The 24,948-nt window shown below is 38.2% G+C and overlaps 3 protein-coding genes across 3 annotated transcripts; 2 read left to right on the forward strand and 1 right to left on the reverse strand.

The window, feature by feature from the left end:
- Positions 1-1,726: 1,726 nt before the first annotated feature.
- Positions 1,727-5,430, reverse strand: LOC103031977 (syntaxin-11). The gene is made up of 2 exons (XM_007258170.4): positions 5,183-5,430; positions 1,727-2,927 (listed from the first exon to the last, which is right to left on the reverse strand). Exon 2 carries the CDS (start codon positions 2,913-2,915, stop codon positions 2,019-2,021), a length of 897 nt encoding a protein of 298 aa, XP_007258232.3. The 5' UTR covers positions 2,916-2,927; positions 5,183-5,430; the 3' UTR covers positions 1,727-2,018.
- A 1,978-nt stretch (positions 5,431-7,408) lies between these two features.
- On the forward strand, positions 7,409-11,139 carry stx11b.1 (syntaxin 11b, tandem duplicate 1). The gene is made up of 2 exons (XM_007258171.4): positions 7,409-7,538; positions 9,800-11,139. The coding sequence occupies exon 2, from the start codon at positions 9,808-9,810 to the stop codon at positions 10,705-10,707; it is 900 nt and encodes a 299-aa protein (XP_007258233.1). The 5' UTR covers positions 7,409-7,538; positions 9,800-9,807; the 3' UTR covers positions 10,708-11,139.
- Positions 11,140-14,499: 3,360 nt separating this feature from the next.
- On the forward strand, positions 14,500-24,298 carry irf4b (interferon regulatory factor 4b). Its single transcript, XM_007258172.4, has 8 exons — positions 14,500-14,914; positions 17,059-17,245; positions 18,016-18,101; positions 18,194-18,308; positions 18,863-18,970; positions 19,405-19,734; positions 21,179-21,291; positions 22,721-24,298. The coding sequence occupies exons 1-8, from the start codon at positions 14,717-14,719 to the stop codon at positions 22,880-22,882; spliced, it is 1,299 nt and encodes a 432-aa protein (XP_007258234.2). The 5' UTR covers positions 14,500-14,716; the 3' UTR covers positions 22,883-24,298.
- The last annotated feature ends 650 nt before the right edge of the window (positions 24,299-24,948 follow it).

Consider the following 24,948-nt stretch of genomic DNA (forward strand, 5'->3'; position numbering starts at 1 on the left):
GAAAGCCAAGGTCAGAGAGAAGGGTCAGCCATGCGGTCCATGGGCCCAAGGGTGGAAACTCAGAAAACCTGATTATCAAACTTACGACCCTGTGATCAATAACCCAGTGCTCAAACTCCTGAGAACTATTTTCATTATTTTATTTTAGTAATACAGTGTGATGCTCAAAACCTAAACTTTAGAGCTTACGGTTAGAAAATGCAAAGAATTTTTTTACCAAATGTCATCATTTTTTATGATCAATGTGGTTTTGACTATTTTTAGATTACCCACAATCATTTGTCTTTACTGCAGTTGGGCTAAAATCCAAGGCTGTATACAAGTTTTGTACTGTACACTAATACTATAAGGTATATTCTATAAGCTAACCTTAAAAGTGCAGGTATGGCAGGTTAATGCACCAACCATTACCTAATAAACATGAGGTGAGTTTTCCTAAAGGTTCTTTGCACTAAGATGATTCTTAGATGGTTGATAAGATGTTCTAAATGCTTAGATGCTTTTAGGAAACTGAGTTCTGTTTTGTACTAAGAGGAAGTGATAAGGTGATGCCATAGAAGCATAGATAACTTATTGTTCTGCTACCACTGACACGCTGCTCATTATCATATTTTCTTTTCAGAAATTAGTAACCATTAGTTCCCTTTCCATTTTACATTGCATTGTGGGAAACTAGTGTCCACCAGACCAACAAGTTCTAAATATATATGCTGGATATTTATTCTATACTACATACAACACACTCAAAATATAGCTAGTATTACTAATAAGTACACAATTGTACCCAACACTGCATATCTAAAAAAAGACCATTCCAACTGCTTACTAACCATTAATAACTACTTTTTGAGCATAAAAATATGTTGGTTGGTTGGTCAATGGCAGCAGAAGTACAATGTACAGGGGTTGGACAATGAAACTGGAACACTTGTCACTAGTGTGGGAGGATTCATGGCTAAATTGGAGCAGCCTGGGGGCCAATCTTCATTAATTGCACATTGCAGCAGTAAGAGCACTGCACGGCTGCCCAAATCATGGCAGAATTCAATGTGCAGCTCAACTCTCCTGTTTCCACCAGAACTGTCCGTCACTACAATAAATTATTGTGGTCTAAAACCAGGTGTTTCAGTTTCATTGTCCAGCCCCTGTATGTTGACATTGCAACACTTTATTCCTTCCAAATAGTACAAAAATTATTACTATGTTAATATTTTGGTTACTAACCTGGCACTCCCATTTTGTCAGGGTTATAATTCTATATAATAATTGAGTAGTTGAGTTGCACCCAGACTGACTTTGGGAACTGACTGGGTTGTGGATAAGGTTAAAAATTTGCTCTGTCGTGTGTAAATGAGCATTCAAAGTCAATATTTGGCACCATTTAGTTTCAGAAAATAGATCTGCAGAGATTCCTTTCAATACTTTCTGACCTGTATATGGATCATTGACCTTTAAACACTTTTCTTTTTGCCAATAACTTGATTTGAGCTTGAGATTCTAAGCATATATTACCTAAAGCCTATTTCAAAACTAGACCCCTTTATAAGCGTGTATAAATGATTTACAGCACACTGAACTTAAATGTCATGATCTGGCAGTTATTAACATTTAATAAAAGATTCGGCTAAGTGATTAATATTTTGTAATTATATTTAATATTAATATTATATTAATATTTTGTTTTATAGCTCATTTCAGAGACATAAAAAATGTGGTAAATACGTGGTTAATGTTTAAACCATTTATTAAATAGGCACACTCTTATACATGTCATGTTTTACCCTACTCAAATTATTACGATGCAATAGAATATACTTTTTTCACTTTATTACAGGACTAGGATTTAGCCTATTCCTGGGCTAAACAAAATTCACAGAGAGGAGAATGCAGTCTAGAACTAGGCTTAACGCGGCATAACCCTGCTTGTTTTTCTTGCCATTACTTTGACCTGAGCTGCAGCATATCATAAATAGCAATCAGTGTATTCACAGCAACCAAACTCAAACAAACTGCAAATATTAGCGCCGCCAAAAGAAGATCTTTTTGAAGGGATTGCTCCGGTCATGTCTTTTCGCCCTGTCAAGTTTTATCAGAACGCCTTTCATCTCTGCATCTGTGTTTTGGACGTTGGTTTGTATGTAGTCAATCATTGAGTTCTGTTCTTCCACCAGCATGGCCACATCCAGGAACACTTCATGGATGCTCTTGATTCGCTCCTCCAACTCCAGCAGGTCACGATGTCTGCTTTCGATCTGGTTGAGAGCAGATCGTGCTGTTTTCCCCTCTGAGAGCATGCTTTCACTGAAGATGTTCCACTGGCCGGTCTCCAGCATCTCCTCAATCTGCTCACCTGTCACCTCTCGACCCACGATCTCCATCTGCCGCTGGATGTGCATCTTGCACGTCTCCCTGTGCCTCACCTCCGCTTCATTGTATTCCATCATCACGTCGCAGAAACTGTTGCTCAGGCCGGCGTACTGCGTGCGGGCAATTCTAGTAACAGCAGCACTGCTGCCATGATGTTGCTCCAGTTCCTCAGCATGGGCGTCCATTTTTCGGAGACGCACCAGCAAGTCTTCAGCACGCCTCTTGATGTCAGCAGCGATGGCACTGGAGTCTTGCTGGACAGCAGCTGGCGTGGAGTTTGGTAGCTCAGTGTAAACACGAGCATTCTGCTCTTTCAGACGTTTCACCTCCAAGTGGATGAGCTGAACATCTCTCCGAATGCCATCCACCTCATCAAACACGGCCTCCATCTCAGGGTCACTGTTGTGATCCGGGGAAGCTTCTTCATGATTTTGGGGAACTTCTTCATGAGAGTTTTGAAAGGAATTAGAAGCTGCACCGTTCTTTAGCTCCTCCCCATCGCCATTAGACTGGGACAAAGCCTGAAGGTGGCTCAATCTGTCCCTCATGGCAGCCGAACTCTGAAGAGAGAAACATGAATCAAAGGCCATTAAATGTAGGTAATCACACCATACCATATTATCCAATTATATGGACTGGAGAAAGACCCAGAAGTCAAATTAGATATTTTAGTTTAAATAATAAAACACTTTTAGAGCAACAATGAGACTGAAGGTCGAATGTATTAAAAACAAATAATAAAGTTTGGATTTCACTGATTACCTAAGCCACATACATGTAAATAAAGCACTGGTATCCTACCTATTGGGTGAGATTTTAAAATTATTTAAATGGCAAGAAAAAAGGTAATAGGAAAATAATTTCCCTGATGCTTGACATTGTCCTTAGGTACCTTACAGAATCAGGACTTCTTGTAGTTGGATTTTCCCCATTCATCTTTGGAGAAGAACACAATTTCTTAGATATTACTGCATCATCTTGAGTTTTTTGTACAGGGTTATTGTCAAATACGGTTTATTTGTAATGACTCTTTCATAAAGATTATGTTAGTGCCAACAACGCTGTACAGTGGAATGGTGTATCAGTGCTTTTGGCTTTAGAAAGCTGTACATAGAAGCCTGTGGTTGCTGAGTGTTAGTACAAGGTTTAAAGAGTAAGGAAATTTGTACAGCTTGGACGTTTTATTCAACGTACTGTTTCTTATTACAGTTAGTAACCTTCCTTAGGCCTTGTCTGCTAATCAAGGTCTGAGAAAAATAAATAAATAAAATTGGATACTTTGAACAGGCCATATTTAGAAACCATGATTTTTGCCAAAATCCAAAATGAGTTCTGACAATCTGACAATGTAAATATGCATGTGTGTTGTATTTAGGGGTTTTCGGGCCAGTCATTGGGGACCCCCAACCCAGCACACATTTTTATGCACCCCCATCTGTGCAAGCTAAATCTAGTCGCCAGCGAAATTACAACCACTTCCTGAGATGAGTGTGATTAGTGTGTAAGAGTAAGGGGAATCCCCCAATACACTATATGGACAAACGCAATGGGACACCATCCGAAACCAAGGCCTCCCTGTCCAGAAAGGCTTTCTGCTAGATTTAGGAGCATAGCTACGTGTCAGAAATGTGTGCAACTTAAAGTACCTGAATGTGTTCATTAAAAGGTGTGTCTGTAAACAAGATCTGGACCTTTAATGTATGCAAAACATGAGGGTAGTGCTGCTTCATAGTCCTGATTTACTTGGCCAGAGTAAGCTTAGGGCTGGGACAGAATGCAAAATTACACTGGGCAAAAAAAAAAGTGTTAGACACTTTAACTGCATCTGTGAAACACAGCATGTGATGTTCCTGCCAAACAAGACTGACTCGTTTGGGGACTGATGTTTACATACAGGTTCAGCTGCCTCATCCCCTGTGTGGTGTTTGTTTTATTTTGGGCAAAGTCCATTTTATCCATTTCTTATCTGCTTGCTGATTTGCTACAGTGACAATAAAGAGGAGCCAACCCAGATGGCAAAGAGCATTGAATAAACAATGAATAACTGTTGTGTTACACCTGCTAATGTTGATGATGGGATTAGTAAATAACCTTTAAACAATCATTATTTAACATTGTCTCAGGAATAAGTTAGTGCTGAAATTCTGACATTTAATAAAGGTTCATTTATAGGTTTTGAATGGTTGGAGTCTTATACACTTGCTATGGTCGCTATCCAATGAAAAACAAGTATTTCTAAAGCAGCAACTCCACACGAGAGAGAAAAAAAAACGTTTGGGCTTTTCATGGAAGTTAATGGAAAAAATAATTTTTTTGTATAGGTCCAATTATTAAGAAATGTGTAAGGGATAGTTTGTATATTCAAATTGTGTAGTAAACTAAAATCGACAAAAATGAAGATACATATTTTAAGCAACTTAAGTGCTACCTACAAATAATGAAACTTAATGAAAATTATTATAATTGTTATTAAAGTATGCCTTTCTTGTACTAAAGAAATATACCAGCTAATAATATTTAGTAAGGGAAATTTGAATTAATGTTAAAGAAACGTAAAATCGATGTTTAGAAAATAAAAAATTCTGACGACAAATATCAACTTGCATTACACCATAGAAAATGAACGTTGATTCAACGTACACTTGAGGTGTGCTACAGTAAAACTGTTGATTAGTCAGCCGCGCTAGTTAAAATTCTACTTAAACAGCAGCTGTTGGATAGTTTATTAATAATAATAATACTGGTGTCTGATGATAATAACAGTGATACGTGGTACAGTGGTACATTTGCAGCGCTACAGGTGAGCGGGCCTTACCTGTGTTTCAGTGCTCAGTAGTGCTCAGTCATTATAACCCGGTTATCAGTCTGAAGGTCCTCTAGACAGGCCGCTCGCGCGCAGGTCTGATTTCTCACAGAGGCACACTAACAGTAAATGAACCACAAAATGAGGGTAAATTCACGCTACTGAGACTCTTGAAGCTACAGCCGCGTCCCGCGCTCTGATAACGCTGAGGAGATCACAGGGCGGAAGTTAATGGCTGTAGTAAATGGTGTGGAGGAGGAGGAGGTGGTGGTGTTGTTCTCCGCCCAGGTGCAGGTGAGACTCCGCTGTTAGTGACCTGTAGAGGGCAGCACTGTACAGAGCTCTGAGAGCCGCTCTCACAGCACACAGTCTTACAGTCACTAGACCAGTTTAACGCTCTAGAGCAGGGGTGTCCAAACTTTTTTTGTTGGGGGCCAGAAGGAGAAATATATTTGAAGTCACGGGCCACAGACTCTGTAATAAAACAACTAATGAAATATACCACTTTAAATAATACATTTTCCTGATTATTTCATTTACACACCATTTTACTTGACTTACTATCTTTGACAGTGTTGTGTAAACTAAGATTTTTTACATTGATGTTTCATTTCATGATGTCTCTTAATATTAAACTCCTTAATTACGGCAACTTTTAGACTCTTTGGCCTGTTTTTCTGCGCTACAACTGCGCACCCTCTCCGCTTTTAGACTCTTTGGCCCGTTTTTCTGCTCTAAAACTGCGCACCCTCTCCGCTTTTAGACTCTTTGGCCCGATTTTCTGCTCTAAAACTGTGCACCCTCTCCCCTTAAGGCCAGTTTTTGACACCTAGCGTTCAAATTTTGAATTCTATTTCTAAAATACCTCGCGGGCCGCTCCAAAAAAGGTCCGTAGTTTGAACACCCCTGCTCTAGATGTCTACTTTGAAAAGTTATTAGCGTATTCCCTAAATTATACCCGGATACAACGATGCTATTTTTTGGTTGGCTGTTGGGTAGCTAGATTTCTCAATGTATTGACTGGTATGTGGCTAGCTTCTTCAGAACTGTTACCCCCATCTGTGTAAGCTAAAGCTAGTGGACAGCTGTAGGTTCCCCAAGCAAACCAGCTATATATATAAAAAAAACAAACTTGTTTTAGTTTGTTTAAATAAATAAATAAATAAAATAAACAATAAATCCCTGATGTATCAAACGTGAAACAAAATAAAATTATATATTCAAAGGTTTATTTAATGTCTTGTTCAGGCTAAATGAATCGTTCAGTTTTAAAGAATGTTCTGGCAATTGCTTGATGGTTCAGGCATTAAAGTGTTACAAAAGAAAAGCATTTGACATTTATATATAATATATAATGTATAATGTATAATATATAATATATGTATAATGTATGTATAATATATAATATATAATAATAATACATTATGCAGCATCAACACAAAATCTTAAGAAAAAAGATCTCATCGCATACACCAGTTATCAGTAACACAGATTATGAGGTGTTGTTTAAGTGATATTATCACGAAATAATTATATGAATACACATAAAATGCATAAAACAAAACGGCCTCGTGATAGTAAACTAGAAAACTTTACAGGAGGAAAATAAACATTTATTAACTTTCTGTAGAAGTCATGTAATGACAGTGTAAAAAAAAGACTTTAATCCAAGTAATTTTTAATTATTAATCATTTCTTTAACCAATTATTAAATACATTTAGACAGAACATGACAATCTTCACAAGAATTATAATAAATAATACACAAACATATTTAAAAATAAAACTGTAAAAATTTACTGATACAAGTTTTTTGTGAGTCAGCATTGATATACTTCTCTTGAACATGGGTAAAAAATAAATAATGCATCCATTATGCAATGTTTACATGTTTTTCCAGATGTTAAATTATTGTTAATTTGCTGCAGAATGCATTTATTAGGCTGCTGCCAAATGTTAATTGAATACAGTATGTACTTTAAAGCAGTTAGTAACTTTTTTTTGCTTTACAAATAGATATACATTAAGAACGTGTCACTATAGATAACAGATATTTATGATGTTCATAATGAGCACTTGGTATGTACCCTTAATGCTGTGTACGTCTTTGGGCCTATTCTTAGGTATGCTTCATTCCACAGGAAAGACATTGACAAACCTGTTACGTCAGACAAAACCTGCACAATGACCCAATGATCTTTTCACGTTTTGCATTAGAGGCGCGTCCTAAAACTCACATTCCTTCATGCAGTCTCATACATGACACCTGCCCTGCTGTTCACAACCCGAGTCACTGAAGATGACATGGCACCTGTAGGACGAGGCTTCAAAACCTTCAAATCTGTGCTGTTGCTGGTGAACCATTAAGGTAATGTGGAGCTAAATGATGAGAAATAAATAGAGTAGAGCCTTTTTTGTGTGAGTGAAAAATGTATAGTTAATCTAACTTTATGTGATCTCTGTCTACATTTGATAAAACAGTTCATTATCATTACAATCTTATTTAATACTAATGTTTTTTTAATGTCTCTAAATTAGTTTATTTGAGTTAACATCTACAGTGTACGCCCACTCTGGCCCTAAATTAAATGGATTAGAGAAAACTCAATACTGTACATGTTTCTTTAAAACTGTAAGGCCAATTTCATAAAAGACTGCTTAAGTGATTGTACAGTTTGGGCACAAGTCCTAAAATCTACATTTCAAGTTTAATAACAACATTTGTACAACCTTTAAGGGTCCTTTAATAAGTGAAATCGGTCCATCACTATTCAAAACCAAAACATTCCAACACCTAATTGGTTCCTTCCCTGGTCTAATTGTTATTTTCTATGTGATTCTTTATAACATCCAATCAGCTTCTCTACTGTTACAGGTCAAGAAACCCTTTAGCTCCCAGTTTGAACCCAGACTTCCAAATACATTTTAAATAGCCTATATTCTTTCCTCACTTACTTTTTTATCAATTCCTTTACTAAAGCACCTCCTGTAAGTTTGTCAGTAAGATCTAAACTATTTGCAAACTTGTTTGGTGAGTGACGCCACCCATGAATAGTTTTGCTTGGAGAAACCCGTCCTGTGACTGCAGTTTTTCAGGTGTAGACATTGGAAAAAACAGACAGGAGCTTTTGTATAGTTAGAAAGGTGCATTTGTATTGTCTATGCTTTTACTGTCAATGAGGGATCTTCATTGGCAAGGTAATGATGATTCTGGAAGAACTGACAAGTAGTGTGTTGCTGTTAAAAATATTGTATCTCTATTTTTTATGTTTTTGTCTTTTTGACATATTGTGAACCTAGCAGTTGTTATGTCAGAATTCCATCATGATTGATTAATACAAATGTTCCAGAATTACTTGGAATAAAATCTTTTTACATTTGCATCTGCTGAAAGAAGGTTTTTGAGATATATGTCTAGCTGCAAATCTGTAGACCCTACCACACACTGTCATTCCTAAAAAATCTCAGAAACCATTAGGATTAAACATTGTGGTTTTGTTTCTTAATGAGCATTGGCCTAACAGTTACCATTTAAGACTGATTTCTGTGTTTTCTTTTTAGCAGAGTGGGAAAAGCCTTGACTTCACATTTTAAAACGTTTCTAGCTATCCAGCTGGTTGCTTGGTTATACTGGTTAACTATACTGATCTTTCATGCTGGTCAACCATCTTGGTATCTGGCCAACCCAGATGGTGGAGCTTAAGCAGGCCATGCTGCATTTTTAGTTGGGAACTAGAGAAAGTGGTTTAATTATCTGACTATATGTAATTATGTTACCACAGCACTTTCTCTAACCAAATGCTATGAACTTGCATACCTTTACACACCAATAATGTGCTAACCAATAACTAAACCAGATAGTTCACTGGTAGCACACTGGCTTGTAATGTAGTTGTCTAGTTTTCACATGGTCTATGAGCCTCTTGCTAGATGTCACCAGAGACATTATTAATAATTAGGAGAGCAGCCACTGTTTGAAATATAAGTGGGATTTCTTATAACTTTCGATTTGGCATGGTCAGGGGAAAACTGCCCTCTCTGGTGATCTGCACAAGTGCACTGGGCATAATGAGACAAAACAAAAGCTTTTATTTTGTTTTATATGTTTTATATGTTTCTGAAATAGTAAATTGACCTTATTTTGGCCCCTCCAAATCAAATGGGAGGCTCATCTGATATGACTGGAGAGAACTTCCCGATAGCATTGTAAAGATGGCCGCCAAGTGAATAAACTTGCCTGTAAGGACTTATAACATGTCACTTAATTGGTAGCTGAAAAAACAGACATCATAGTGGTTATGGTAATAGTGAAGTAGGCTTCAGTTTCCCTTGCACCACAAGCAGCCAAATAAAAATCTAAAACAATATTTTTTTAACCCTAGAACACTAAGGTTACAATTAGTAACATCATCAATAACGTTGGGTATACACTGTATGACAAGTTTTGGAACCCTTCTTTAATTTTACAACATACATCACATAAACTAAAAAAGGTACCATGCATGACCTTATAAAAAAGCTGAAAAATTATTGGAAAATCCAGTAATTCTTATCAGGTAATGTCATTAATGAAATTTGTGGGTGAAAATCATTGAAATTATTCATTGTTCTTTTGTGTTTTCTTTATAGAGGCAGCCATGAGAGACAGACTGATTGACCTGCAGGCTCTCTCTGAGTCCAGCAGTAATGTGGATGAGCTGGAATATGCAGAGTCTGTCTCAGACTCATTCAGCAACGTGGACTTGGAAGATGACCTCCAACAGCAGGCCGTCATTTTTGATAACAGTGCAGATATGGAGGCCGTGCTCGACGAGGCTCAGGAAACGAGGCGTGAGATCCAGCTCATTCGCCTGGACGTGAAGCGTCTCAGAGACCAGAACTCACGTATCCTCACTGAGCCAATTCGCACCAGCACCATAAAGCGAGACTCCAACGCCATCGCCGCAGACATCAAAACCCGTGGGGAAGACCTGCTGGGGCGCCTTCGCAAAATCGACTCTCACGCAAAAGAACTGGAGGAAGAGCACGGCATCAACTCAGCCGTTGCTAGAATCGCTAGAACCCAGTACGCCGGCCTGAGCAACAATTTTCGAGACGCCATGATGGAATACAATGAAACGGAGATGAGCCACAAGGAGACCTGCAAGATGCACATCCAGCGGCAGATGGAGATCGTGGGTCGAGAGGTGACGGGTGAGCAGATTGAGGAGATGCTGGAGACCGGCCAGTGGAACATCTTCAGTGAAAATGTGCTCCCAGAAGGAAAAACAGCACGATCGGCTCTCACCCAGATCGAAAGCAGACATCAGGACCTGATCGATTTGGAGAAGCGCATCAAGAGCGTCCATGAAGTGTTCCTGGATGTGGCCATGCTGGTGGAAGAGCAAGGGCCCATGATGGACTACATCTTCACCAATGTTCAGAAAACCGACGCCATGCTCGGTGAAGCCCTGATCAGACTCGGCAGAGCTAAGAGGCACGACAGCAACAATCCATTCAAGAAGATGTTCTGTAGCTGCTTCCCCTGCGTCAAGTGATTTATTTGGCCAAAAATCTGACTTTTGGTTTTAAGAATGACAATGTTGGAAACATTTTGTTCCTGTTTTTCACAGCCTTATCAGTTTGGCTCATTTTGCATCATGAACAGAGGTCATGAAGAATGCAGTCATACCTGGCAAGTCCTGAGTGTGGGCAAAAACTCTGTGTCCAATTATACATCAGTAATTGATTTATAGTTGTCACTTTAGAATCTGCAACACATGTACATATATTTAATATGCTTGTGTAAATCATATGCTTGAACTTGAATTGTTTTCGCCATTATATATCATGAAATGTGGATTGTTGATTAAAACCTATGTTTAAAGATGGTACTGTTTCTTTTTAGACTGAGATTTGCTTTATTCTATTTGGGAGATTCAGCAGAAGTAATGTACAGCATATAAGAGACAATAAACATTACAAATCCATTTTTGCTGTTGTTTGTTTTTTCGTCTTTAGGCTGTTACAATAACTTTCCCAGTTAACTTTTAAAGCACTTGTGTCAGTGAATACGCAAATTGCTATACGGAAACTCACGTTTTTCCTCCTCTCACTGAGCACCAGAAGGAAGCTAACAGGTCTGGCTAAACCGCTTACTAAGGAGAGTGACAGAAGTCTTTGTTTTGCTGAAACTAATGACACTTCCTGCATTAACGATCAGTGGACACATATGATTTATTTATTGTACTTTACAGACTGAGGGTTATGTAGAGATATAAACAGATAATAACGACTATGAATCCTTAAGTTCAAGTTTATATATGCAGATTTGTATGCTACATACAGTATAGGCTTCTCAGTCGCTCAGTCTGCATATGGGTTGCTCAGTTATTGTTTTTTTTGTATTAATCACAGATACACATTTTGAATGGAAGAAAAACAAATCATATTCACATATTGTTGTTATTTTCCTCCAATCTATAAAGGGTAAACCAATAGGTTTAGATAATCTGTCACTTATTGGATCTTTCCCTAAATGATGTGATAATGTAATGTAATGTGAAACTCTTAATATTGTTAAAGATTATTTAGGATTATTTAATTTTCAGCAGGAGAATAAAGAAATACCTCTATGACTTTCTTAGTGTAGTTAGTTAGTTAGTGTAGCTGAGCTCAATGGGATGGACTAGGAGCTGGCTATCTTCATCAGCAGGCAGCTGTTGATGAGGTTTCCTGCTGAATGATTGTAAAACTGAATGGTTTTTTTTGGATATTTATGTGAAATATCATTTGCATTAATGACATTCAATGTGGATCAGGTGTCTCTTATAGCATACAGAAGCTCTTCCAGCAGATTGAGAGATGCTCAGCTCCTCCAGCAGATGGCACTCTTGGTGGAGGAAACACGATGAACGGAACTGATGGCAATGACATAAAAACATCCATGGGTAAGACGGTAGCTCGGTGTTTCTCTGAGAAATGAGATAAATAAAAAGGAAACTTGGTTTAAAACACCCACCTAGAAGTTGTGAAAGTCAAAAGATCACACAGATGTCGTACAGTTTCATTATTTTTATTGAAAACATGCTGCCAAAGACAGAAATTCTAACTTCTGTTTGCTATTTGTACTGTGAACATTTTAGCTGTCCTTTTATGCAGTTTGAACAAGTGACCACTTTGACAAAATGTCAATTAGTAAAACGTGCTAATCAATATGCCAATCAGTAAAAACATTTTATATTGCACTTCTTCACTAAGGACCTAGACTATGTCTGCCCAAACTGAAAAAGTATGCATTAAAACATTCAACAGATTTAATGAAATGCACAATACATTATCAATGGGGAAACCAGAGCACTCATGACTTCAATTTCTAATCAAAATGACTAAAAAAAAAACAGAATTTCAAACTCTAAAGAAGGAAAAAATGATGTGCCTTTAACCTGTTGGAAATATTATCATAGCACTGAATTCAGATACCAGGAAAGAATTTTGATGATGTACTTTTTCTCTCTCTCCACTTCATTGTGTTTTTTTTTTTTATTTCCCCATTCTTCTCATGTTCAGAGATCACTCCTGAGCAACCTGATCTCTTATCTTATTTTAACTCAGATGTTTGCTGTGGTAAAGGACAGTTCAAATAAATGTCAGTTACATAAAAACACTCAACTTTTTTCAGTGCAGAAAATACAGCTTTGTACAGTCGAATTTCAGCCTCTGCATACAGGTGAGTGTTATATTCAGTTATACTGTGGCCAGTGCAAAACATGAGATCCCATTATACATCGAAAAAAAGTGGCCTATCTTTTATAATGAACAATACGTCAAGTTTAATGCTATTGGATGTGCACTACTTAAAGGCAAACAAAATGTAATGGTGAAGGTTATTTTCATTTAATTTGAGAATATAGACTATATGAAGACAGTCTGTATTCTAAAGTAGTAAAGTTTATGAGACACCTGATCATTTTATCTCCTTTTCACTCAACTGAATAAGGAGCACCAATGGACAGAAAGTTAAACTTTGCATTTCCCTTTATTTCCCTTCAGTATACTTCTGTAGTACTTGTACCAAAGGTAAGTATGGGCTGGTGTGGGCTCAGCCCATCTGAATGTGCATCTGCCCACCCAATTAGAAGCTGAGAAAATTATTTTCCAAACACAGATGATACCAGTGCCAATTCTAACTTCTGAAACTTTACTTGTGTCGCAAGTGTGTATTCAGACATGGATAAATTAGAATTTATGCTCAGGAAAACAAATAGGTAGGTATCAGTTTACCCTTATGTAGCAGGCTAAAACCAGCCAAGGCATTTGGGTGGGCCAAAGCAAAATGAGCCTCCAAAGGCCCATGATAGATTTTAAGGGGCACTTACAAAGTTTGTGACCTGTATATATATATATACATATATATATAAATGCAGGTCCAACACAAGCCCTGATCACTGACTGAGGTTTGATCGGGGCATGGGGAAGTTTGGATACAGAGTAATTAAAGGGTGATTGGCACAGTTTTTTTCTCTATTATTGATTCAAAAGACAAATAAGTGATCAGTTTCTGTCATACTACAGATTTCCCTCCTGTGAAGTGTGCATAGCTTAGGTCAACTCTCTGTCAATTTGACCCAATCTGTCTCAATCACACTTAATTTACAATACCTTATTATAATAACTCCATTGACTTGATAGCATATAGCAATGACTAGTTGTCTAGTTGTCTAGTAGCTGATGTTTTTTTTTTTTTTACTGCAAGTGAATAAACTACACTACAAATAGCCTATACTCTGTTAATTTTACATGAACAGCCTACAGAAATATTATTTCTTTGTTTAGGCTTTGTAGTTGTACTTGATTATAAAATTTTAAAACTTTGTTGGAATTATACATATATTTTTACTTAAGTAGGACAGGAGGAAGAATAGCAGGACCATCTGCCTCAGCTAATGGAGATCCAGTAAATAAATAAAAAAAATAAAATATGTGATCCTGCTCGCTCGGAACAGTAAACGTTAGGTCTTTATTGCTTTAGGCTAGTACTTTTAATTCACTGGCGTTTTACTGGTAATTAAAGTGTCTGGGTCTGAACTGTGGTTTTAACTCTGACTGGTTGGTCTGTGAATGTGATTTCAGAGAAATAAATGTTAGTGTGAAAAACAGTGTCTAAAAGTCCCGCTCCGCCGCGCGTGGGCTCTGATGTCCCACCTCTCGAATGCGCGGGCGGGTGTGTTTACGGGACGCCCGTGTGTGCGCGCGCGCGCTCGCGGATGCTGCTCTACGTTGCAGCCTTCGTAGAATCACCCGCGGAATCTGAATCCCCGCAGCGGCGCGCGCACACGAGCCCCGCCCCGCCCCCCTCCGCATGCAAAACCATTTAAGCAAAAGTGGCGCTCGGAGAGCTGAACCGCGCGACCCGCGTCACTCACCTCACTATCACACAGTTAGACTCACTATCACTCACACTCTCTCTCTCTCTCTCTCTCTCACTCACACTCACACAGTGAGCACGGGCGAGAGCTGCGGCGAGGTCAGCGCGGGCGCGTGCACAGTTTCACTCACACTCTTCAGATGTGCTCGGACGGAGAGCGCGCCGCGACGGGCAGCTCGGGGAACGGGAAGCTGCGGCAGTGGCTGATCGAGCAGGTGGACACGGGTAAATACCCCGGGCTCGTGTGGGAGAACGACGAGAAGAGTGTGTTCAGGATCCCGTGGAAGCACGCGGGCAAACAGGACTACAACCGGGACGAGGACGCAGCTCTCTTCAAGGTACACTATCAGAAAACATAGTGCAAAACTCTCACTGAGTGCCAGCGTGCACATCTGGGGCTCAAATGATAATTGAAGCATGGTGTAGGAGGGTTTCAGGGTGACATGGGCTTCTGAGTGGGATGCACGTGTTGATAGTGAGATCCAGTAATGTCTGGGAGACAATGTAATTTTAACCAATGTATCTCTATAGATACAAATTGCCAATAACTTGACTATATATGTATCATGATTCAATACATAGTTTCTAAAAAAAAACACTTTACAGTATCACAAAACTTCAGTATATATATCAATATTTTCTTACACCCCTACCTATTGCAGTAATTTGTTTTTCAATATTGTATAAATACTCAAAACACATTACATTACATTACATTACATTTGGCAGACGCTTTTGTACAAAGCGACTTACAATAGTCAAGTACAAAAGTAATAGAAGTTAAAGGTAAAACATCTTTAGATAGGGCTTAAAGGAGGTCGAAGGGAAATAATGGGATAGAGAAGTGAAGGAGGGGAACACAATATCATCGTTTTTTTATTGATAGTTCACAAGTTGGTGAAGATTCATTTTGTGTTGAGTTTAAACCCCATCCAGACAGCAGTGTTGTATTCTGTCTTTAAATCACGCTTTTATAATAATTGCATAAGAAGTAACATTTTCTTTTCTCCTCGGATTTTATGCATACTGTCGCTGTCCAATGAAAAACAAGTATCTCCAAAACAGTAACTTTACAGGAGAGGGAAAAAAACCTTCTAAACTTTCAGTGGAAGTCAATGTAAAAAGAGTTTATTTCAGGTCATTTTGAAGTATTTCTATTGGTTCATTCATCATTTTAGCACAGTGTAAAGGACAGTTTGTCATATTATGTAGTAAACTAAAAATTAATAAAAATGGAGATACTTGTTTTCTTTGGAAAGCAACGATATGGTGGGTCTTAGACAGTTTTTCTAAAATCTGATATTTTAAAAAATGATCTTCCTTACAGTATTACAATATATCGTAATATATTAAATCATAACCTTAATACGGTCTACAATACATTGTCTCACCAAGTTTTGGACAATACACAGTTGGACTTCCCAAATGGGTCTCATCACTTCAGCCCACCTTAATCTTATATGTTTCCCATCTAGGTCCCATGTGCAGTGTCACTGACATTCATATATGAAGCCAACATGCAACCCATTGGCAAAACTTTTTTATATTTAATTGAGCTGTCTATATAGGTCCTGCATGGACATGCAATCTGGGCAGGACATTTAGTTAAGAGACATATTTGTAATATTAGCCTATAATTAGCCTATATTCCTTTGCATTTGTTTTAAGTGAAACAGTGGACAGAAAGATCAAACTGAGCCTGTGCAGTACTTTAATTCAGTAACGTAATTTGTATTTTACACTTTTCATCTCCTACAGATGTTCATTTCGGTAGCTGCATTCAGCACTTCAGTGCTGAAACTGATACAGCCTCGCTGCAGGTGCATTGAGGACACTGTAAAGTTAGCTCTTCTCATTGCTGCACTTGCATGCCCTACATGACTCAGAGTGTCTCAGACATGATGTAGACTATCTCTCTCTCTAACAGGTCTAACAGGTTGAAACAGTTAGTGATGACAATGTTATTAGAAGTGAATAACCAACTCATTAACATATTAAAATATGATAAATAAAAAGGAAAAAAGATAAAGAGACAAATAAGAATAAAAAAACATAAAAGAGGGCATGCATAAAGTTAGAGGCAAGGGGAGGAAGGAGAATAACAAATTATAAATTGAGAAAGAGTTTTAAACAAGGTATGTGAAGAGAAAATGAGATAGGGAGAGGTAGAGAAAAAAGATAGTAAGAGAGAGAAAGACAAATAAAGATAGACAGCGGGAGCATTACAAAAAATAGGGGGATGTAGAGATGGAGATAGACAGAAAGAGTAAGAGGGAGACAAAATAGGGAGGTGTAGACAGACATAGACAGGAAGAGGCAGATAGACAGTAAGAGACATTGGAAGGTTTGGCAGAGAGTGAGAGACATAGGAAGAGAGATTGAGTAAAAGAAAGGGTGGATGTAGAAAAGGGAAAGTGGCCATTGAATGTTAAGTTTTGTATTTAAGTTGTGTGTTCTTGTTGTTTGTGTGCATGCTCTGTAGGCCTGGGCTCTGTTTAAGGGTAAATATCGTGAGGGCATTGATAAACCGGACCCTCCCACGTGGAAGACGCGCCTCCGCTGTGCCCTCAACAAGAGCAACGACTTCGAGGAGCTGCTGGAGCGCAGCCAGCTAGACATCTCTGACCCATACAAGGTGTACAGGATTGTCCCTGAAGGGGCCAAGAAAGGCAAGTGGGCCCAGCTATTACTCATACACACACACACATTTATCTTCTTATGTTTGTGGCATATTTGTGTATGACTGTAGTCTGGCCTTCAAACGGACATGACTGGGCTTCTGAGAAATTCCACTGAATGTCCCCTACACTACCTCAGACCAGAGATACAGACAGAGATTCACAAACTTGATATGATCTCTCTGTTCTGTGAAAAAGTATCTGAAGGTAACTGTGCTGTTAGCCCAACAGCTAACACACAACTTTCTCTTATGACCCCCTTAGTGACTGGGTCTCTGAAAAAATTCCCTTTTGTCTCTGCTTATGAGTGGTCTTAACCTTAACCTCAGCAACCACTTTTAAATTCTCTGAAATGCAAAAAAAAAAAAAGAAATTGGCATTTAGCTGATGCTCTTATCCAGAGTGACTTACAAAGTTATTATTTTTCCAAAGGTGGGACAATGTTATTTTAGGAGTCTTGCCCAAGGACTCTTTTTGGTGTAGCACAGAATAGTCATCCCAAACCTGGAATTGAACCCCAGTCTCCCACATGGTAGCTCACTGGCAGGCAGTGGTGTTATCCACTGCACCACTATAGTCTCTATTATTTTTTATATTAAACTGGAGATGTTACCCCTGATAAAGCATAACATCTTTACAATTTTGCAAACTTTAATGCTGCATTCCATTTACCTTAGATGTTGAATATGGGAATTATCCCATCCAAATTGCATTATTACCATATTCATTAACTGTCATTGTTAACTATCTCTCCGTTGCAGGATCCAGATCACTGGACAACTCTCCAACAAACACAAGTCCACCCAGTTACCCACTACACCCCTCCTATGGACCTTTGCAGACTCAGGTAACAGCACAGATGAAGACAAATGTATTTACACTACTCTCTACATGCAGTTGTGTGTCTGTGAATGAGGAAATGCTCTGTTTTCTGCACAGGTGTGTAACTTCATCTCTCCTGTGGAGAGGAGCTGGCGGGATTACCTCTCAGATAAGCCCCCAATATCAGACATCTCCTACGCCCAGAACCCTTATGCCCCCCGCTGGGATGGAGGTATAGTTTTTAACTGAGGATAAAACAGTTAACACTATTTTCTTTCTTTTTTTTCAACTATTTGTAGTCTATCAGCCAGTGTATGCTGTTTAATATGGCCCAAACTAGACTGAAGTACCATTCTTAACTAAAGCCAGCAACAGCATTAATTTGAAGCAGGGCTATTGTCTAGTTGTGTTGTATAATTGGGGGTACGTTGTTGGCATCTATAAGTTGCTCATGTTACAGTGTAGTATATGTACAGCAGTTGTGTATATATATACCCTGTATAACATATTTAAAATCATGGCTGCATCAGTGTGAGGACTGTGGGTGCATGTAATTGTAATCTGTTTTCAGGTATATATGTATTTTAGTAAACGTGTAAATTATAATGCATTCTACTTAGATTAACATTAAAAATTGGGCTGGAAATGCAGTAAAATAATGAAATATCAGTCAAGTCTTATTTTTCTAAGTCTGCTGATACCAATATAATTCTGATAGCACAGCACATCCTTATTTAAAACATTTATTTTATGCATTATATGAATTACATTCTGCTCTGTGTTCAGGATACCAGTTTAGTGGCTCATTCTACAGCTGCAGCACCTCAGAGGCTTTACCATCTGCATTTACAATGGACTCCAGCATGAAATCAGCAGAAGCCATGGCCCTTTCAGGTACATACTAGCATAAACACATGTTTAGAAGAGTTCAGTCCAGTCTTTTAGATTTATTTAAGTTCAGTTGTGTATTAATGCGACAAAATTCCACTATTCATTAATGGAAATTTATCTATGCACCTTTTAAAGTGTAACCTTTGGTATTCCCCCTTTTGTATTACTTCTCTTGGTCTAAGGGGGGTTTCCTGGACAGAGATTAAGTCTTGTCTTGAATTTTGAATAGAGATTTCTCATTGACTGGAAAATAGGCTTGACTACAACTAGGCTTAGGATCAGGAGTGTTTCTATTATAAGTCACAATTTGGAGCCTTTTTGTATTTTTCCTGAATTATTTTGTTTATTAGTTGATGTCACTTCTTTTTCAGTATAATTTTCTTGTATATTTGTTTATTTATTTGTACTGACCTCCTGCTTTTCCCTTCCTCTTTCAGATTACCGTCTCCAGGTGGCAGTGTTTTTCCGGGATGCGCTGGTGCAGGAGTTGACTGTGAGCAATCCAGAAGGCTGTCTGCTGGGTGGGAGCAGAGAAGGACTGCCGTATGGAGCCTCTGAAGGGCCAGAGATAGTGGAGCTTCCTCAGATGGAGCGAGGTGCTGTAGAGAACGGTGTTCAGCTGTGGATGGCGCCAGATGGGCTTTACGCCCGGCGCCGCTGCCCCTGCAGGGTCTACTGTGAGGGAGGCCACACAGCAGCCAGCAAAACGAACAAACTGGAGAGAGAACAGACGTGCAAACTTTTGGACACGCAGCTCTTCATCACAGGTTAGAATTAATATTGTTTATTGTTAATTAATGAACATACAACACAGAACCCCCAATGAGAAACAGAGGCAAGAAAAACCTTCTTTAGAGCTGGAGGAGAAAGAAGCGATATATCTAAACCTACCATCAAGGCTAATATATAAGGGGGGCCCATCCTCCTCTTGTCAGACAACTTATAAATAAATGTTAAAAAGTCATTATACATCAACATAGATCTAATATTTTCAGGTGAATAGCCACACCAGTTATGGAAACAGTTAGTTTCTAGTTCCTAGTTCATGTAAACTTTGGTGTAATAGGTAGTGGTCATTAGTTCTAAAAACAGTCACTGAAGAAAAAATAAATGCACCAATGAAACATTGTGTGAATGTATTTATGATATATGTAAGTGATTACAGTTTTAGAGCAAGCGATGTTCCCCTTCTTAAAGTCAAAATGTTTTTGAGTGTGTTGTAGAGACATGTAGAAGTCAGTGGTCTCTCACCAAAAGGTACACTACCCAAAAGTAGCATCTGAGAACCTTTTTAAAGGGCAGCAGGGAGAAGCATTTTTAAACTCACTCTTGTGGCAAGACAACTGCATGGCATGTTTTGCAGACCTTCATTTGTGGTCAGTAGTGATATGGTTTTTGCTTCTTTTAAAGTGTCCTTATGACATTCCATCCAGCATTTTTTGCTGATATTGGACTGACACTGATAATTGATTTATCACTATTTACAACTAACTTAGCTTGTTTTAAGCTTGTGCACTAATGCACTAGTGCACACCATTTCCATTCCATTCTGGACAACCACATGCAGAAACACCGCAGCTTAGCCAGATTTTTTGCCTAATATTTAGCATTTATTGTAATTGTCAGATTGACTCAAAGCTGAGTTACATTTCAGGGAATACTAGCAGAAGCCCCCTTAATCTTTCTTTTTTTCTGTGAATTCTGTTAGTGCACACCTCACTGATCTCAGCCTTCAGACACCACTGAAAGTTCATCAATTATTACAGTAAATAGGGTCACAAGGGCTTACAGTAAATATTCGACCACACTACACGTGGGATACGATTTCACCACAACACAGATAATCTCTGAGGCTTCAGCAAGCCACCCACCCTGTTCACGTCACCGGCCGACTGGTGGTAGTGCATTTGCATGTGTGCACAGAGGACTTTCCAGGATGTGATTCGTGCATAGACAAGAGTCCCCTAAGTCACATGCTATGAGCGTTTGCTCAAAAGAAAAAAAGATAATGTAAATGTGAAGGGGTGCACGTCATGTTTACAGTAAATATGGCCAGTCCATTTTGATAAGTGTGATAACCACTGAGTTGACATAGTTACATTTTCCCCCAGTTCTGGACCATATATATTGGTCAAAATAATACAATGCTTCTGCTTTCAAACTCGCAAGACTAAAGTGTGGTGTCTTTTTCTCTCCCTGTGTCTCTATCAGAGTTACAGAGTTACGCTCTTCACACCCGTACTCTACCTGTTTCCCACGTTCTTCTGTTCTTTGAGGATGAAAGCACAGAACCACAGAGACCAAAGAGGACCCTTACAGTGCAGGTAACACATCAGACTTCTGGCTGTTTGTTTCATATCAGTGACAGAGAAAAAGGCACTAGTAAAATAGCCAACCATTAGAATCATTCTCTGTGCGTTATAAACTGTCCAGTAATCAGATTACAGTTTTGCACATTTTGAACTTGCAGGAGAAAACTAAAACATTCAGTTCTAGACTGGTGCCAGTTTGTAAAGAATCTGTCTGTGTATGTAGAATAATCTTAAATCTAGACACACCCACATACACTCTGGTTTTGTATGTTTCACCGACAGGGATTGAGCCTAACTGTGAGCTATATTTCCCTTTCAATGTAAAATCTTCATTTAAAATGATGTGCAGTCCAAAACTAGGCTTAATCCCTGTTGGGCAAACTGAACCTGCATGTAAAAGTGTTTGTTTCAATTTTCTTATGAAGACATTTAGGCACTTTTTAAGTTGCACTTAATAAGATACAATAGCAAGAAGATATAAGAAGGAAAAAGCCATCAACCTGTTGGCCTAACGTCTAATGTCAAATGTGGGCTAGAGGGGTATAAACACCAACAGTATTGAGCTGTGGAACAGTGGAATTGTGTTGTTTGTCTCCAATGCTCTTGCAATTACTGTGTTTTTCGCACTGTAAGGTGCACTTAAAATCCTTTAATTTTCCCAAAAATCGTCAGTGCGCCTTTTTGTCCTGTGTGCCTTATGTATGAATTCTACCAGTCAGGTTGTAAGGAGCAGTAGCTGAAGTTTCAGTTTTGTTCTCCAGCACTGAGACTGTAGTAGCATTAGCATTAGCCGCTAACCGTGCTCGTTAGCTGTTCATCTACGTGGGATGTGGGCTGTTTGGCAGCATTTACCAGTGCTAAGTGCGCTAACCATGGCTAGCACTGCTGCTAACCGCTCTGTTGAAAATATTGGAAGTCTAAGCTTACTGTAAATAAATCTGAAATCTGTGTAGATTAACATCCAGCACTCTTATGACTGTGAAACAAAATGTTTTTAAAGAATTGCCATTTTGTGTAAATTAGCGGCGAGACCTGCTGAATTAGAACAGAAGCATTGTGACTGTCACTTAAAATAAGCCAATTAAACCTGTGTACCTTAGCTATGAAAATGGAACTTAATTAATAGTTATATCACCTTATAATATGGTGTGCGGAGTCTGTAAAATAAGTAATAAATAAGTGCAAAAGCCTTCCCAAAAATGTAAAGACATTTTCTCCAACATATACTATAAAAATATGGGTGGCTAATTTCCTGCAGTTTTCCTAATCACATAATTATATATATTATTCTTTTAAAAATGATAATGACCTATATCAACTGGATTTAGGACAACCTAATGCAAAATATCATTTGTTTACACTGTATATAAAGATAAGATGCTTTAAGAGATCAGCTTTGATGATTACAGTGTGTAACCGAGGTCTGTTCATCTCGCTCTAGGTGGAACCCTTGTTTGCACGTCAGCTTGTCTACCTCACCCACCAGAGCAGCATGAACTACATTCGCAGTCACAACCTTTCCCCTTTGCCCCCGGAGCACGTCATTCCCTCCAGCCAGGACTTCCACAGGGTCATCACCCATCACCACAGCAACAGCCTGTAAAATCCATCCTGTGCCAAGAAAGCTAAAGATTTTTAGGACAGTGAATTGAGGAGCGGAGCCAAACAATCCAAAGGACGAGCCAAACAAGGACAAAGACAAACATGACGAGGTTACTGTTACAGGGCGACACTGAGAGACATTGTCTAAGGACACATGCACGCATGTGCAGAAGAGACAGAAGATACTGAAATTGCATACCTCCTTCTAGCATTCTTTTTCATGTCCTTGCATATCTGTGGATGATTTTTCACAACTGTATTAAGCCTGTATAAATTCAACATGGGATGTTTTTGTAATGGTGAAGCATCATTGACATTGTAATTTAGTTTAAGAAATGTTAGTTTAAGTCATGCCCAAGAAGCCAAGACTTCATCTCAGGGAGTTGTAATAAGACAGTATTGTTTTTGTATGTTTTTCTATAATTAAGTTTATTTGATATTTGAACAGAAAGAAGCATTTCAAAGCATTTTTCTGCAACTGACTGAGAGATTCAATGTATATAGGCTGTAGGGTGTTGTTTGTGAGCATATTTCAGCAGACGGGAAAGTGTGGTTTAGAGACAGGAAGGTGATGGTTGGTAGACCCACAAACAGACTAATGACATCACACAGGAAGAGGTGTATTTACAACGTAAGACGTCTTTCTGATGATGGCCATGTTCCCAGGTAGGAAACAGTGTGTATCCAGATGTCACATCAATTACTCATGAAAGACTATTAATGTCCACAAATACACACGAAAAAAAAGTTTCAATCTTGAAACAGAGATGTAGCTCCCCAAATGGTCAAAAAGAAAAACATCAGCACAAAATACAAAAATATGTCATCTTCTATCTTATGTATTTGACTTATGGAATAAGATTTGCTCTGACATGTTATTCAAATATTTGTGTTTAATTTGACTTTTGTGATTGAGTTTAATTGGTAAGTATGGGTGACAGCAGTAAAACACATAAAGTGTTAAATTCAGCTACATCTTTTAAAGCACAAGCTGGCATGTATTATTTGTATCTTTGTATGTATATTTTTTGGGGGGGGGGGGGGTGGTAGAGTTCTTGATTGGAGAGATCCTCTTGATTGTATCTGGAACTTCAGATTTAAAACACTTGTATGAGAGAAATGCTGGTGTGTTGCTAAAGAGCTAAAACATTAGCAGCCAATGATAATCAGTGTTTTGAGGGGATTAATAAAACACACTGGGAATAGAGACTGGGTCATTCATGTTCAGGAATGATGCAAAGAGTGTAATGATGCTATTTGAGTGCAGTATTATAAAGAAAATCATATAAATTATGAGAATGTTTGCCTCACACCAGAGCATGTGTTTGTGTGTGACCCTGGAAACAACTACACAAAAAGCCGTTTTGAATGTTTATAAGACATGCAATTTCTAATAAAGGAAATACATTTTTTTTAATGATTTTGTGATTATTTTGTGGATAATTGAGTGCAGTGGTCAATATAGTTAAGTTGTCATAGAAAGAAAACTGAACATCTATTAATTTCCATTCAAGCTGTTTACATTAGAATATAAAATAAATAAAGTGAATAAAACTATTCTAACAACTTGGATTTGGATCATTTTTCTGAATTGGGTGATTCCTATCCATAATATTTCCATATTTTAAGCTTTGACCAGCTAATTAATGTCCACTTTCCTTTGAAATAATAATATTTAATAAAGCAGAAAAACATTTCTGAGAAATTCATGTTTTTGTAGCTTAGTGGAAAAGAGTACATCATATTAGATGAGATCACAATTGTTCACCCATTTTTACACAGTTCCTCAAATCAGTGAACTAATAAGAAGATTTTATGACCAGGTGTGGCAAGGGCTGCCTATTGGCGAGAACTTATAGATATGATACGTCATGATAGAGTTTTCACGATTTAATGTATTGCAATATATTGTAATACTTTAAGAATAGGTAATATATTGCAATTGTTTACAACATATTTTAGGAAAACTGATTTTACAAAAAAATATTTATAAAATCTGAGTAAAAGAAAAGTTTACTTTTTATCCAATTATAAAAGTGGGATCTAATGCGTACAACACTGCTATCC

Source organism: Astyanax mexicanus, chromosome 1, assembly GCF_023375975.1.
Source record: "Astyanax mexicanus isolate ESR-SI-001 chromosome 1, AstMex3_surface, whole genome shotgun sequence".
NCBI classification, from domain to species: domain Eukaryota; kingdom Metazoa; phylum Chordata; class Actinopteri; order Characiformes; family Acestrorhamphidae; genus Astyanax; species Astyanax mexicanus.